Below are 17,756 nucleotides of genomic sequence, written 5' to 3'. Positions count from 1 at the left end.
TAATTTGTGTTTTAGTGATGTTGTCGGAAGGAAAAATATTAGCCAGCACACATTTGGAGAACACAGAATCCTGCAGTGCAGAAGGAGGCAATTTGGCCTACTGAGTCTGCACCGACCACAATCCCACCCAGGCCCTATCCTCATAACCCCATGCATTTACTAGTTCCCCTGACACTAAGGGGCAACTTAGCGCAGCCAATCCACCTAACCTGCACATCTTTGGACTGTGGGAGGAAACCCACGCAGATGTGGGGAGAATGTGCAAACTCCATATAGACAGTAACCCAAGCTGGGAATCGAACCTCGGTCCCTCACACTGTGAGGCAATAGTACTAACCACTGTGCGGCAATAGCACTAACCACTATGCCAACGTGCCGCCATGTTTCCTTCAGGGAAGGAAATCCACCTTTCTCACCAGGTCTGGCCAACAGGTGACGCCAGAGCCACAGCAATGCGGTTGACTCGCAACTACCCTCTGAAATGGCTTAGCAAGCCGCACTCAGTTGTATCAATCGCTACAAAGTCTCAGCAACCCACAGCACGTGGGCTGCAGCAATTCAAGAAGGCAGTTCACCACCACCTTCTCAAGGGCAACTAGGGATGGGCAATAAAGGGTGGCCAGCCAGCGATGCCCATGTCCCATGAATGGATAAAGAAAACAATGTAGAGAGTCAGTTAGCCTCTATTTAATCCTTAAGGTATCTAATCCATGTGTTTGATGGAGGCTTGTGGAGAGAGCTCTACCCCATGTATCACTTATGCTATACTTGAATGCTTTCAGGAGCAGTGTTTCGCCTGGTTATGATTCCATGCTGTAAATAACCAAGAAATGCTGAATGGGACGTTGTAATGGGAGCTGTGAAATGGATCCCTTTTTGCATTGAGAAAGATAGATGATCAACAATTAATGGTAGTTAGGTGATAGCCTGAGTTTTGAAAATTAGCAGGTAGAAGAAAGATGTGAAATTGGCGGGAAGACGATGAATCCCAGTTTTGAGGTCTTATGAATGGGTGCTTCGAATGGCTTCTTAATGGAACAGTTTGGAGAATGTGTTATTCAACATTTATTCTGACCTGTGAGACTGAGAATGGATGATCCAGAAGGCCTTTTATTTTCCATGTAACCAAAATCCATTTCAACTTACAATAAGTTGCATTGTGACATTAAGTTCAAGGCTGAGCTGACATCCCCAACTCTAACACGTATGCAGAGGAAATCTGTAACCTATGTTTATCAAATGGTATCGAAGGGGTCAAAAGAACCAAAAGATAGTCAGAATTTTTTTCATTCATGGGACGTTGGGCGTCACTGGCTAGCCAGCACTTACTGCCCATCTCTAGTTGCCTGAGGGCAGTTGAGAGTCAACCACATTGCTGTGGCTCTGGAGTCACATGTAGGCCAGACTAGGTAAGGACGGCAAATTTCCTTCCCTAAAGGACCAGATGGGTTTTTCCAACAATGCTTTCATGGTCAACAGTAGGGTCCTAATTCTAGATATTTTATCATTGAATTCAACTTCCACCATCTGCCAAGGTGGGTTTCGAACCCAGGTCCCCAGAATATCAGCTGAGTTTCTGGATTAATAGTCTAGCGATAATGCCACTAGGCTGTCATCCAGGCCCTTTAAGTTCACACACTTGGATTGTGTTGGCATTAATAGTAAATTTTCCATCAACAAAATTGGAAATATTCAATTGGAGAATTCTTTCCAGCACACGCCGATCTCTTTGTTCCGGCTGAGGAACGGGAAATAACAGAAATATTTTGTCGAAACATTTGGTTTGTGGGCCACTGAGAGGATCTGGAAATGCTTACAGCCTTGCTAAACAAGCAAAGATAGACATCTGCCATCAATTAGAGAGAAGGAGAGCATAGGAAAGAAGCTGTTTAACAGTGCTGAAAGAAAGGGTGACCTCAAGCTGAGCTGTGAAACACGACTGCCCCATGTGAGGCATTTGGAGCAAAGACGTAGGAGGCAGGGGCAGCAGATGGAGCATGGGGTTAGGTGACAGAAGCAGCTAGAGTGATTAAGCTCAGAGATATGGAAGTAACATAAAATCATGGAACAGCAAAGTATTTTGGAATGTAACAGATCATAGGTCCTTAGAATCTCTACAGTGCAGGAGGTCTGCACTAACTCTCCGAAAGAGCGTCCCACCCAAGTCCTATTCCCGTAATTCTACACATTTATCCCCTAATCCCCCCAAACTGCACATTTTAGGATACCAGAGGGCAATTTAGCATGGTCAATCCACCTAACCTGCACATCTTTGGAGTGTGGGAGGAAACCAGAGCACCCAAAGGAAGTGCACACAGACACGGGGAGAATTTGCAAACCACAGGGTCACCCAAGGCCAGAATCAAACTGGGGTTTCTGGTGCTGTGAGGCAGCAGTGCTAACCACTGAGCCACCGTGCTGCCTGTGATGCAATGTAATGTATATAGGCATAGGATCAGAGTATGGGATCCATAACCAAATGCATGATATGCATTTAACAAAAGAATATCAGAACTTGACACATCTAATGCCAATATAAGAAACATTTTTGATATAAAATTAAGGTACACAATTTGGAATATGGGAACTGGAGAAGGAAACAAGGGGAGTGATTCTCCCAAAAGTGTGAAACCGGTGGGAAAACGGCTCTACATCACAACTGTTTTTAAATTGCAGCTTGTCACTCGAATCTCCCCACTCTGCACTGCAGAGGTCACAATTGTGAATCTCATTAAAAACCCAGGAGTCGGGACCTATTCACCCCGGAATCTGACAGTTCCGGAATTCTGTGGATGTGCAATGGTCCCGATCTGTCGGCCTCCCCATTTGCTGGTCAGCCCGGGACCCCCACAGTGATGCCCCTCCAGCCCCCACACACCCTAATCGTGGCCCCCACAACAATTCCAGGGCCAGCCCCAACTTCCCCCCCATCCCAGAGCACCCTGATGTCCAGCCCACCCCCCAGCTGAAGCAATCCCCCCTCTCCCATCACCCTGGCAGACCCCCCCCACCGGGGTCTGGCCTCCTTCATCAGGTGAGTGGAGAGGTAGGTTTCACAAACACGGCATATAAACTGACCTTTCCGCTCACCTGAGGAAAGAGCAGTGCTCTGAGAGTTCGTGGCTCCAAATAAACCCGTTTTCTGTAACCTGGTGTTGTAAGACTTATTACTGTATTTATTTAAGGACAATACTATTTATTCCAGAAACCAATCAAGGTACACTTATTTAACTGTCTTACAGCAGATCTCCCACAATGGTCATTCCAAATCCTTCATGTAGGAATGTGCAGCCTGCCCCCTCCCCCCAGCTCCACCTCACTCCCTGAACTCAGCAATGTATAGATGTTACCAATTCAGTCCTATATCTAGAAGCAAAATTTCCAGTCATTTCTGATTGACCTCACGACCTCACGATTAGCTCCAATTACCTGGATTTGCCTGTTCACACCTCTGCTCTGCAGGCAGTCCTTGGCCTTAAAGGGATTAGTGGGAATAAGAACTACGGCTGGGATGTTACAGCTGTTCATGCCGATGGGATTTTCCCATCCCGCTGTTGTGAGCGGAGATCTGGCCGCGCGCCAAATTCTCTGACCTCGCTGCAACGGGAGCGTGCCGTGAACAACCGCTAAGGTCACACTTTAAGTGTCACAATTGTGCTCCACACGCTCATGAGGAATGCTGCAAAATCTCTGACCGTGAAAACAACACGCAAATAAAAATACTTATGGAGACACAGCTCGTTACGGCCAGAATGTTTGAGGTGTGATTAAATGGCAGGTACGGACGAATGAAACCCAGAATGAACCTGACGGACTGATTTATTCAATCTAATTTCCACCATTCTACCCACGTTTCAATTAGGTTACCTGCATCTGTTCACAGAAGCTGCCACATTAAACATGAGATTCACATTTGAGATTGTATTTGTTCTGTCCCCTCTTATACATATATATACTGTTCTAGAGAGTTTGTGAAAATGATTCATTTGATCACTGTATTGGTGAGGTTGTTGAGAAGTGAAAATAATGCACATTTATACAGTGTACTTTACAACCTCAGGATGTCCCAGAGCATTTGGCTGCCAATTAAATATTCTTTGAAGTGTAATTGTTGTTCTAATGTGGAAAACATGACAACCAATTTATGCACAGCAAGTTTCCACAAACAACAACATGCTAATGCCCAGATAATCTGAATAAAAGCAAATTACTGCGGATGTTGGAATCTGAAACCAAAAGTGAAAATGCTGGAAAATCTCAGCAGGTCTGGCAGCATCTGTAAGGAGAGAAAAGAGCTGATGTTTCGAGCCCAGATGACTCTTCCTCAAAGCTAAAAGGCACAGAAAGTAGGAGGTATTTATACTGCAAGGTGAGAGAATGAAAACAGGGGAAAAAATTACTAAAATCTGTCCACAGAGAGAATAAATAGAAATTGGTAGAAATAATAGTAGGAGGGATTATTATTTAAAGGGTGAAAAGCTGCAGCATGCTACTGTGCAGAGGGACCTGGGGGTCCTTGTGCACGAATCACAAAAATTCAGTCTGTAGATGCAGCAGGTGATCAAGAAGGCAAATAGAATGCTGGCCTTTATCGCGAGGGGGATAGAATATAAAAGCAGGGAGGTCTTGCTGCAACTGTACAAGGCACTGGTGAGGCCGCAACTGGAGTAGTGTGTGCCGTTTTGGTCCCCTTATTTGCAAAAGGATATATTGGCCTTGGAGGGAGTACAGAGAAGGTTCACCAGGCTGATACTGGAGATGAGGGGGTTGGCTTATGAGGAGAGATTGAATAGGCTGGGCCGGTACTTGTTAGAGTTTAGAAGGATGAGGGGGGATCTTATAGAGACTTACAAGATAATGAAGGGGCTAGATAGGGTAGAGGCAGAGAGATTCTTTCCGCTTAGAAAGGAAAACAGAACTAAAGGGCACAGCCTCAAAATAAGGGGGGGGTGGGGGCAGACAGTTTAGAACAGAGTTGAGGAGGAACTTCTTCACTCAAAGGGTGGTAAATCTCTGGAATTCTCTGCCCATTGAAGTGGTGGAGGCCACCTCATTGAATATATTTAAGTCATGGGTAGATAGATTTCTGATAGACAAGGGAATTAAGAGTTATGGGGAGAAAGTGGGAAAGTGGAACTGACCCACTTCAGATCAGCCATGATCTTATTGAATAGCGGGGCAGGCTCGAAGGGCTAGATGGCCTACTCCTGCTCCTATTTCTTATGTTCTAAAGGGTGTGAATGGCTAAACAGCAGAGAAGCTGTAAGCTGTGACAGGTGGAGATGTTCGGCGAAGTGGGGGATGGGGGGGAGAATGGGACAGAGGTAGAAAAGGGGAAGCGGGGAGAGAAAAGAAAAGGGAAGGAGGATGAAGTGGGGGGGGAAGGAAATGAAGAAAGACAATAAAGAAATAAAAGGTAGAAAACAGTAAAAAATTAAATAAAATAAAATGAAAACAAGGGGGTTGAGGTGGGGTAGAGCAGATCATCTGAAGTTGTTGAATTTGATGTTGAGACCAGAAGGCTGTAAAGTGCCTAGCTGGAAGATGAGATGCCATTCCTCCAGTTTGTGATGAGCTTCACTGGAACATTGCAGCAAGCCAAGGACAGACATGTGGGCACAGGAGCAGGACAGTTATTAGCAGTCTTTTCCCCGTTTCCTATGACTATGACTCATCTTTCATTCCCTAACCCTGCAGTATAAATACCTCCCACTTTCTATGCCTTTTAGCTTTGACAAAGGGTCACCTGGACTCGAAAAGTCAGCTCTTTTCTCTCCTTACGGATGCTGCCAGACTTGCTGAGATTTTCCAGCGTTTTCTCTTTGAGTCCCAGATGATCTGATTTTGATATTGCTTAGAAGCATGCAACTATTGCAGTAATAACATCTCTCAGTTAAAGCAATAGGGTCTGTAGTTTTAATATAAGGCTTTCACTACTGCTATGACAATATCTTCTCGAATAGCTGTGTAGAGTTAGAAGAAGGAAAGTGAAAGGAAGAAAATACAAGGGAAAAAAATGACAAGAAAATTTCCCCGTTTGAAATCACCATTTTAACCTTTGACTATGTTTATGTTTTGGCAGTGAGCAGTTCCGCAGTATAAGATTCATGACTAAAAATCTCACAGATCAGATTTGCCCAGTGTTGACATTGGAAATGTTATTCATCGATGCTTCAAGAACCTTAGTACTCTGATTTTAAAAAAAGCCTTGGAAAATAGAAATTGCTTAACACAATTCTTGGCAATATCTAAACACCTGACCTGGCACGTGCAGTTTTTATGATCCTACCCCAGATGTTTTTAACCTAAATATCTGTGCAATGAAATGAACTTCAGCATTATATTCTTGCTTGTCCACAAACCCAGATGGTGCTAGGCTCTGAGACGTAATGAAGATGAATCACACAAAAACTGCACAACCTAATTTTTTGACCAAGCTCTTTGCGAGACGTGCAGTGCTGAGTTTGCCCTCGTTAATGCTATAAGAAAGTATCAACAGTAAACCCTAATTAGAATCAGTTATCCTATGTTAGTTCACCGATTGATGCATCACTTTTGTTGTTTGGTGATGAGATAAGGATGGGCGGGGTTCTCTAATATCACCTGCACCCATTGTCAATTATCAGAAAAACCCATCTGGTTCACTTTCGGGAAGGAAATCTGCCATCCTTACCTACTCTGCCCTCAATGTGACTCCAGAGCCACAGCAATGTAATTGATTCTCAACTGCCCTCTAAGGGCAATTAGGAGTGAGAAATAAATGCTGGTCAGTCAGCAACGCCCATGTCCCACAAATGAATTTAAAAAACCCCGCCCCACTGCCAGCAAGAATAGAGAATTTGGCGCTCAACCAAAACTCCATTCGTGGCAGCAGCACCAGACAATCCCAGCCACAGGCAAGGTCAGAGATTTTTGGCAGATATAGTCTTGCTGCAACAGGCAGAATAATTTAATGGAATTGTTGGAGATTTTCCTTCATGAAAAGTTATTCTTAAATTTTAGCTCAGTACTGTGCCAATAACACCTACTCAGATTTTGATTGCAACTTCTTGACTTCTTCTTACAGGGGCTCCTGTTATAGTGATGACTATGTAACTGTCTGGATGGCACGGTGGCACAGTGGTTAGCACTGCTGTCTTACAGCGCCAGGGACCTGGGTTCAATTCCTGGCTTGGGTCACTCTCTGTGCGGAGTCTGTATGTTCTCTCCGTGTCTGCATGTGTTTCCTCTGGGTGCTCCTGTTTCCTCCCACAGTCTGAAAGACACGCTGGTTAGGTGCATTGGCCATGCTAAATTCTCCCTCAGTGTACCTGAACAGGTGCCGGAGTGTGGCGACTAGGGGATTTTCGTAATAACTTAATTGCAATGTTAATGTAAGCTTACATGTGACACTAATAAAATAAATAAAAAAAACTTTAGCCAGTAATGACTGATCAGTCTGACAGAAGATAACAATTCCTAAAATGTAACGCTGATGTCCTTGATTTGATTTATTATTGTCACATATTAACATAGTGAAAAGTATTGTTTCTTGCGCGCTATGCAAACAAAATGTACCATTCATAGAGAAGGAAACAAGAGACTGCAGAATGTAGTGTTACAGTCATAGCTAGGGTGTAGAGAAAGATCAATTTAATGCAAGATAAGTCCATTCAAAAGTCTGACAGCAGCAGGGAAGAAGTTGTTCTTGAGTCGGTTGGTACGTGACCTCAGACTTTTGTATCTTTTTCCCGATGGAAAAAGGTGGAAGAGAGAATGCCTGAGGTGACTGGGGTCCTTAATTATGCTGGCTGCTTTGCCAAGGTAGTGGGAAGTGTAGACAGAGTCAATGGATGGGAGGCTGGTTTGCATGATGGATTGGGTTACATTCACAACCTTTTGAAGTTCCTTGTAGTCTTGGGCAGAGCAGGAGCCATACCAAACTGTGATACAACCAGAAAGAATGCTTTCTATGCTAGATATTGAAAAATAATTAGGAAGGACCTTCTCAGATATTCAGGGAAACAGACCAACCTTAACCCACTAGCTGATCATTCAACGTTCCTCTGGGCTGCTTTCCTAGCCACGTAATATGGGCCCGCACTGAAGATAAAGTCAGTCCACTTGGCAACTTGAGACCTGTGTAGAGAAGTGTCATCTTGATCGTACACAGTGAAAAAGAGCAGCCAAATATATTGTTGTAACCGGAATCATATGTGTATAGCTGGAGAAGCTGTTCCTTCACAATAGACAGCTGATAAGGAAGTTGTGAGTTTATCAGCTGCAAAGGAACTGAATGACCAACAGTCCCAGAGGTCAACAGTTGCCCAGCAACATTTACCACAGCAGCAACAGCATTGTCCAGAGGGACAAGATCACCCCAGGAACAAGCAGACACCAGACATACAGCCAATAATAATCCACACCTGTACCAATGAAAGGTGTTTGAGAATTGTGTGTACAGTGCATGTGCAGGGACATACACAAGTGGGTCAGACATGACCCACAGTTTTCTGTACATGTGTGATGATTTTCATTGGAGACGTGACCTACACTGACCTACAACTGCAAATGAAAGTATATGCAGAGTTCTTTTTTGTGAAAAGAGGGATGTTTGGAGAAGAGCCTGTGTGAAATGTGGCTTTCCATAGTCATGTAACCTCTGACATCATCTTGGGATATAAAAGTTTGAGAACAAATGTCACTTTATCCATCATTTGAAACAGTCTTTACCTCACCAACTGGACATCTGTACTGAGCAATGTTAATAGGGCAACCTTCATGTACAATAGATTATCCCAAAGAGTATATACGAATGAAAAAGAAAAGCTTTACAGAAGGTCATTCTTTCATGTTGGCCCGGTGACACAGCACTGACTCACAGTGCCAGGGACCCAGGTTCGATTCTGGCCCTGGGTGACTGACTGTGTGGAGTTTGCACTTTCTCCCCTGTATGGTTTTCTCCGGGTGCCCCCATTTCCTCCCACGGTCCAAAGATGTACACGTTAGGTTGATTGGCCATGCTAAATTGCCCCTTACTGTCAGGGAGATTAGTAGGGTAAAAATGTAGAGTTACGGGGATAGCACCTGGGTGGGATTGTTGTCAGTGCAGATTCAATGGGCCAAATGGCTTTCTCCTGCACTCTAAATTCTGTATCAACCTCCTTCTTTTGCAAACTATGTGAGGTTTACAGCTGAACTATCTGCTTTAGTGCCCATTACAACAGTACTTAGTTATAAAGCATCTTAGGATTCACTGAGGTCGTGAACGGCGCTATATAAATGCAAGTCCTTTTTTTTAATAAGTTAAATGATAAAAGCTCGAGATCACAGCAGGAGTCATGCGGATCAAAGGCCATCCCTTGCCAGGTCTGGAAATGCTTCTGTTGGTTCCGCTTTGTGTTTTCCCTTGTCTCCTTATGGTTGTAATGAACCTCCCAGCAGGTTCCTTTTGGATGGTAATCTCAAACTTATTAAAGTACATTTTGACATGAAACCTATTGAAGCAGTCATTAAAATCACCAGCACCTGCAAATCCATTTACATCAGTGCAGCTGAGTTACCTTTGAAGTTGCTTTGAGGTTTGGACAGGAGAATGGAAGCCCAGTGGTTCGCCTGTTTGTTTTTTCCCTCTAGATCTTTCTGTCGACTACGATGTCCGCACATCAAACTGGGGAATGGAACACTCCTCATTCAGGTGCTCAGTGTCAGCGTCAAATATTCCCAAGCAGTCCGATCAGAGTAAAGCTTCTTCTACTTCTTAGCTCCATACCTCAAGGTTTCCCAGCCTGGCAGATTAGAGACTGTACTGGGATCATACTCACTTGGAACCAGATTTGAGGGATATTTCAAATGGGTGAATAAAAAAACTCAACCCCCCACCCCTGTTGTCCAGCCAAAGCTACCCCAACTCCTGCTCTGTTTCCAGAACTATCCCCCCCCGTGGCCCCCATCTCCATCTGGAGCGACGCCCTCTTCTCTATCTACAACTCAGTTGGATGTTTTTCATTCTTTGTGTTGTTGGAGCTGCTTGTAATTGGTTGGATTTCTTATTTTCTGCTGGTTTATCACAGAATACTATACTGCAGAAGAAGCCCTTTGGCCTATTGAGTCTGCACCGATGCCTGAAAGGCCCTGACCTACCCACCTAATCCACTAGCCAGCATTGGCCTATAGCCTTGAATGTTCTGGTGTGCCAAGTACTCATCCAGGTACTTTTTAAAGGACATGAGGCATCCCGCCTCCACCACCCACCCAGGCAGCACATTCCAGACTGTCACCACCCTCTGGGTACAAAAGATTTTCCTCAAATGCCCCCTAAATCTCCCACCTCTCACTTTAACTTGTATTCCCTCGTAAATGATCTTTCAACTAAGGGGAACGGCTCCCTATCCATCCAGAGGAGTTATCCCAAATGGTCACCTAGATTACGTTGGTGTTAGTACATCCATGATGTTAAAGTCTTGCCTGATTTCCTTTGAATGTTTTGAACAATAAATGCACAGGAAATTACAATAATGCGTTGTTGGGTCCCAACAGCAATACCCAATACTCAAACTTTTTATCAAGAGTGCAATTCAGTCACATCTATATTCCCAAATTAGCCAAATGCGGCAATGGCCGATGACAGCGTTTCAATGTAATAGCCATAAACAGATGGTAGATTTTTTCCCTAAAAGCCAGCACAACTGAAAGATACATTGATAGAAGTCATTTGCATGGAACTAGGAGGCATTGGACCAAAGAACTGACTCCATCCATGTCTCTTGATTGCAGAATGCACCAGCAACCGGTTTGGCGTGAACTGCCTGCAGACATGCGACTGCGGAGGAGCTCCATGTGACCGTGTGACCGGACGATGTAGCTGCCCGCCTGGGAAAATGGGCCCTGGCTGCAAGAAAGGTGAGAGAGCAAAAATCACGAGCAACGTTGCTTTTGTTTTGTGTTCCCCTCATTAATGTAGTCTGGACAGAATTATTATTTAGAGGTAAATTTTGAAACATTTGTAAATAATAGAAATGTTACTCTGTGCACCATATCTCTGAACAGCACTGTGTAAAGATCCTTCCCCCAGTTGCTTCAGGGAATGTCATGTATCCAGTCCCCATCACTTACACGATCCACACTCACAAACAACAGCCAGTTGTGTTAAGCAAATAGCACTAACCATGTGTCATCGCCGCAGGAGTTTGATGGCAGAGGCGTACTTACTGTTTAATAAGCATGCTGGCTACTTTGGCTGTTTTATGAGTAATTTGCCATTTTAAAAGCTCTGCTGATGTCAGCCAGTCTTGTCTTCAAGTGGTTTTAATCAGCTACTTGCACCTGGTTCAAGTTCAATTGCCTCAGCATCAGCTAACCATTAAGAGAGGTTAATGGAGGATTCTTGTTTTTATAAAAAATATGTTGCTTAACTGAACCCTTTCAGTTTGATCATCTGCCCACTGAGGTTAACATCAATGGGATTGTGATAAGTTTTGGGGACTGTTTTGTATCTTGGGTTTTAGTTTTGCACGAGTTTTTGAGTCGTTTGAGTGAGCCTTGCACCAAGACAAGTTCTTTAATCCATACTAATCATCACAAGGAAAGACCTCCTGTACAAGTTGTACTCAGCAGATCACTGTGGTGAGGTCCCAGAGAGTGCCTGGTACTTGTGGACCTAGAGCCTGAGTCAATCCCTTCCGACGGTGGCATAGTAGTTAGCACTGCTGCCTCACAGCGCCAGGGTCCCGAGTTTGATTCCCGGCTTGCATCGCTATTTGTGCAGAGTCTGCATGTTCTCCCCGTGTCTGTGTGGGTTTCTTCCGGTTGCTCTGGTTTCCTCCCACTATCCGATAGATGTGCTGATTAGGGTGTCTTGACCCATGTTAAATTCTCCCTCAGTGTACCCGAACAGGTGCCGGAGTGTTGTGGCTAGGGGATTTTCACAGTAACTTCATGGCAGTGTTAATGTAAGCTTACGTGTGACACTAATAAACAAACTTTAAGACAGGAAGAGGGGAAAGTTGAATTGGATAGGCTGCCAGTAGAGGCAGAGTTATTAGAACTTAGTGCTTTTTCAAAATTATTGGGCCATTTCTTTAAGATTGCAGAACAAGGCTCGGAAATTCCAATTCCCAAAGTATGAAGTAAAACATTTTTTGCATCCAGTTGTTATTTAAGCTACATTAACTTTGACCGGATCTTTCCCATTAACTTGTGACATGTGTGTGTTCCTCTGATTTCTTTGCACAGAGTGCCAAGCGGGTCACTGGGGCATTGCCTGTAAGGGGATTTGCCCCATCTGTGAGAATAATGGGACCTGCAGTAAGAAGACTGGGCTGTGTACCTGTCCACCAGGCTTCATGGGGAGGCTGTGTCAGAACAGTAGGTACTCTGCCACGTGTAGCTCGGTGAACCTCATACGTGCCTACCTGACCATCTAGCTCTCTCCATCAAAACCTCTGGGTAAAGTGCTCCCCTCAGACCCCTGATACAAATAGGGCCTGTATACCTCATCAGAATGGCCTCCAATGCAAGGTAGTTCATTCCCTTTTGTGCTTATATTTCTCACTGTTTTGCATAACTCCATTGCCTTGGTTCTGTCATCGTTAAAACCCAACGAAAGTCTAGCAATCTCAGTTTGAAATTTTCAGTTGGCTTCTGGCCTCAGCAGCCTTTGAGGGAGTTTCAGATTACCTGTAGCCTATGGCCTATTTTTTTTTTGTCCTTGAATTTCCTGGAATGTTTGGAAAGGTTTGTTCTTTAGTTACGTTGCTTTCTTTGGTTGGTGAGTCCAACGTCCCAACACTGAAATCGTAGAATCTCCAGGGATTACTTGCCTGGAATTTCTCAGAGTTTCTCCACTCCACTACCGTTCCACAGCTGACTAGTCAATGGATTCACTTCCTTAGCCCCTACATGGGAAGATTGACCATGTATGTGGGATCGCCAGGGAATCTCAGCAAGATTCCTCATCTTCTGGAACTGGGGGTTGGGTGGGGGAGTGCACTTCAGCAAACTATGGGGAGTGAGGGAAGAGAAGGAACTCTGAAAATTCCTTTACATAGCAACATAGAAACTAGAAGGAGAAGTAGTCCATTCGGCCCTTCCAGCCAGCTCCACCATTCATTATGATCATGGCTGATCATCAAATTTAATATCTTGCACCCCTTTCCCCATACACTCCATATCCCTTGATCCCTTTAGCACAAAGACCTGTGTCTAATTTCTTCTTGAAATCAAACAATGTTTTGGCTTTTCTGTAGTAGTGAATTCCACACATATACTATTCTCTAAGTGAAGAAATTTCTCCTCACCTCGGTTCTAAAAGGCTTACTGTCTGTCCTGAAACCATGACCCATAGTTCTGGACTCCCCCACCATCGGGGACATTCTTTCTGAATCTAGCCTGTCTAATCCTGTTAGGATTTTGTAAGTTTCTATGAGAACCCCTCTCACTCCTCGAAACTCTAGTGAATATAACGCTAACCGACTTAGTCTCTCCTCATATGACAGACCTGCCATCCCAGGAATCAGCCTAGTAAACCTTTGCTGTACTCCCTTTACAGCAAGGACACTCATTAAACAATCTTTCTGACATAGATGTTCAATGACTGACTGCTCAGCCAGTTCGATGTGAGTTTATTTTGCTCTTTGGCATTTGTGATTTGCTTTCATTTTTATCTTTATATATCTTGTGATGTTCTGTGATAAAAGCATTGGAATATGATGAAGGTGCGTGTAAATACCTGTCGGCTATGTGTACTGCAGCAGGAATCATGACTCAGCACCTAGCTGCTACCCATTTCTGTTCCAGCAACCCCCTCTGATGGTGTTCTTTTCATAACTTCTGGGGCTGCTGATGGTTCTTTCTTGCTGACCAACCTTAACTCAGCATTAACTTCTGTCCTCATCTCTTCAGTTGTCCATCTCAGTGCTTCCCTTTCATTGATCCCACCTGCAAGGCCCCTCCTCGTGATATTTTTTGCCTTCCTTTCAAAACACTCCTGGAGCCCTTCTCTCAGGAAAGTCAGAATGCAAGTGCCAGCCAGGGCTTAGAGGAACACTCAAAAACCAGGTACTTAACACAAAGAGTATACAAAGGGTGGCACGGTGGCACAATAGTTAGCACTGCTGCCTCACAGTGCCAGGTAATCCAGGTTGGATTCCCAGCTTGGGTTACTGTCTGTGCGGAGTTTGCATGTTCTTGCCGTGTCTGTGTGGTTTTCCCACGGATGCTCCGGTTTCCTCCCCCAGTCCAAAGATGTGTGGATTAGGTGGATTGGTCATGCTAAATTGTCCCTTAGTGACAGGGGGACTAGCTAGGGTAAATGCACGGGGTTTTGCAGATAGGGCCTGGGTAGGATTGTGGTCAATGCAGACTCAATGGGCTGAATGGCCTCCTTCTGCACTGTAGGATTCTAAGAAGTACAGCTGCTGGATAACAATTGGGTTTGATGTAAAAATTATACAAAAAATAATCTCTGGCAAGAATGTAATATTTTCACTGTAACTCTTTTTGAGAACTGGGAACCGGAACCGAACATGAGTTATTTTTCTCTGCAGTGTGCCCCGCAGGTCAGTATGGCCAAGGGTGTCAGATGCGATGTACTTGTGAGAATGAGGGTGATTGCCATCCAGTGACAGGACGTTGCAAATGTTCTCCAGGATGGGCTGGCCATAATTGCAGGAGAGGTAAGAACCATCCATATCCAGCCAACATAAACCCTGGAATTCCCCTTCCCAAATCTCCCCACATTCCCCTCACTTCCCTTTGCAGCCCTTCTTTTGATCAGTTATTTGGTCACTTGTCATATTTCCTCCCTTTGGATTACAGTCAATGTTGTGCCTGATTACAGTCCTGTAAAGTGCCTTATGATACTTTACAACATTAATGGTGCTATTTAAATGTAGTTGGCGCAACAAGGTTAATACAAAGAGGTGCTGTCCACAGAATCCACCAAAATATCATGTAATACATGGTGGTATGTAGGTGGTGAAGGATATCTGTGTGAGGAACATCAACAGGTGATTTAACCCCTTGAGCCTGTTATGCCACGGGGCAGAATTTTCCCATCCTGCAAGGGAATTGTAGCGGGCGGGCGGAGTGGTGGTGGTTTGGTGGGGGGCGGGGGGGGCAGGTGGTGTGGAGGCAAACCATGCAAAGGTTCGTTGACCTCGGGTGTGAATTCCTGGCCTCCAGGAATTCCATCCGTACAGTTAGATCAGGGCTGAACCCTTATCACAGCTCCACTTATCTGCCTCTGCTCCCTTAATATCTTTACCCAACAAAAATAAATCAACATCAGCCTTGAAAGCTCCAAATTTCCCCAGCACCCACCTCATGGTGGAGAGAATCTCAGATTTCCAAAACCACTTGTGGAAAACCATGTTTCCTGATTTAACTCCTGAATGGTCTAGCTCTCACTTTAAGATTACGTTCCCAACGCAGCTGATTCCTCACCAAAGGAAATAGATCCTCTGGGTGGGATTTTCCACTCCCACCAGCGACACCAATCTTGGCAGCCAGGGGGCACTTAAATTCGGTGGACGGAAAAATAAATTTGTTTGGAACTTTGTTCTCCTGATTTTAATGGCAGTTTAAATGGCAAGTACGATTGCGGCATTTAAGGGGCAATTAGACAAATACATGAATAGGATGGGAATGGAAGCATACAGATTCTGTAAGTGCATTGTTTTAGTTTAGGCAGGCATCATGGTCAGTGCAGGCTTGGATGGCTGAAAGGCCTGTTCCTGTGCTATACTGATCTTTGATCTCTTTGTTCTTTGTAAAGGCAGGTCTCTCCCCATCTCCATCGGGAACCACTCTTGGATTCTTTTACATCTCATGAATGCTCATTAAAAGGCCAACTTGTTAGAATTACTTTGCCCCTCCAAAGTAAATGCCCTGCCAGTGAAGAATTAGGACGGTCTTATTTCACAGCGGTATCTAAATGGCGTGCAGCTGATGAGCTTCACCTCAACAGATGCTGCCTCCACTTTCCTTTCAGAGTGCAGCTGCTAGATACTGAGTGGCCCAGTGGCACAAGCTGCATCAAGCCTGGGAACAGGAGGCAAGACTAGTGGGGGTGGGGGTGAGATGGAGGCATGGCTGGCAGGGGGTGGTGGTACACAAAAGGGGGAGAGGGAGACAGAGACATGACCAGGGCGGAGAGGGGATAAGGGAGATGGAGACAGGATTTGGGGATCACAGTGGAGTGATGAAAGACTATCCAGGGACAAGAATTATAAGAGTGTCCAAATAAAGGTCTGAGACTGTCTTAGAGCTGAGGCCACACTGTTGGGGGGAATATTGAACAGACTGTCCTGGGACTGAGACCACACTGTTGGGGGGAATATTGAACAGACTGTCCTGGGGCTGAGGCCACACTGTTGGGGGGAATATTGAACAGACTGTCCTGGGACTGAGGCCACACTGTTGGGGGGGAATATTGAACAGACTGTCCTGGGACTGAGGCCACACTGTTGGGGGGAATATTGAACAGACTGTCCTGGGACTGAGGCCACACTGTTGGGGGGGAATATTGAACAGACTGTCCTGGGACTGAGGCCACACTGTTGGGGGGAATATTGAACAGACTGTCCTGGGACTGAGGCCACACTGTTGGGGGGGAATATTGAACAACTGTCCTGGGACTGAGGCCACACTGTCAGGGGGAATATTGAACAGACTGTCCTGGGACTGAGGCCACACTGTCAGGGGGGGGAATATTGAACAGACTGTCCTGGGACTGAGGCCACACTGTCGGGGGGAATATTGAACAGACTGTCCTGGGACTGAGGCCACACTGTTGGGGGGGATATTGAACAGACTGTCCTGGGACTGAGACCACACTGTCAGGGGAATATTGAACAGACTGTCCTGGGACTGAGACCACACTGTTGGGGGGAATATTGAACAGACTGTCCTGGGACTGAGGCCACACTGTTGGGGGGAATATTGAACAGACTGTCCTGGGACTGAGGCCACACTGTCAGGGGGAATATTGAACAGACTGTCCTGGGACTGAGGCCACACTGTCGGGGGGAATATTGAACAGACTGTCCTGGGACTGAGACCACACTGTCAGGGGAATATTGAACAGACTGTCCTGGGACTGAGACCACACTGTTGGGGGGAATATTGAACAGACTGTCCTGGGACTGAGGCCACACTGTTGGGGGGAATATTGAACAGACTGTCCTGGGACTGAGGCCACACTGTTGGGGGGAATATTGAACAGACTGTCCTGGGACTGAGGCCACACTGTTGGGGGGAATATTGAACAGACTGTCCTGGGACTGAGGCCACACTGTCGGGGGGAATATTGAACAGACTGTCCTGGGACTGAGGCCACACTGTTGGGGGGAATATTGAACAGACTGTCCTGGGACTGAGGCCACACTGTTGGGGGGGAATATTGAACAGACTGTCCTGGGACTGAGGCCACACTGTTGGGGGGAATATTGAACAGACTGTCCTGGGACTGAGGCCACACTGTTGGGGGGGAATATTGAACAGACTGTCCTGGGGCTGAGGCCACACTGTTGGGGGGGAATATTGAACAGACTGTCCTGGGACTGAGGCCACACTGTTGGGGGGGAATATTGAACAGACTGTCCTGGGACTGAGGCCACACTGTTGGGGGGAATATTGAACAGACTGTCCTGGGACTGAGACCACACTGTTGGGGGGAATATTGAACAGACTGTCCTGGGACTGAGACCACACTGTTGGGGGGAATATTGAACAGACTGTCCTGGGACTGAGGCCACACTGTCAGGGGAATATTGAAC

At 45.5% G+C, this 17,756-nt stretch overlaps 1 protein-coding gene across 1 annotated transcript in view; it reads left to right on the top strand.

Moving 5' to 3' along the window:
- LOC145360025 (uncharacterized) overlaps positions 1–17,756 on the top strand; it is a 185,596-nt gene that overhangs the window by 124,550 nt on the left and 43,290 nt on the right. The window contains exons 15-17 of the mRNA XM_080214923.1: positions 10,756–10,881; positions 12,214–12,345; positions 14,526–14,654. Coding sequence (XP_080071049.1) covers positions 10,756–10,881; positions 12,214–12,345; positions 14,526–14,654 — 387 coding nt within the window. The remainder of the gene's footprint in view (positions 1–10,755; positions 10,882–12,213; positions 12,346–14,525; positions 14,655–17,756) is intronic.

The sequence above is a fragment of the Carcharhinus amblyrhynchos genome, chromosome 30 (assembly GCF_965287045.1).
Source record: "Carcharhinus amblyrhynchos chromosome 30, sCarAmb.v2.hapA, whole genome shotgun sequence".
Lineage (NCBI taxonomy): Eukaryota > Metazoa > Chordata > Chondrichthyes > Carcharhiniformes > Carcharhinidae > Carcharhinus > Carcharhinus amblyrhynchos.
Note: the sequence above shows the minus strand (reverse complement) of the source record. Positions and strands in the feature narration are given on the sequence as shown.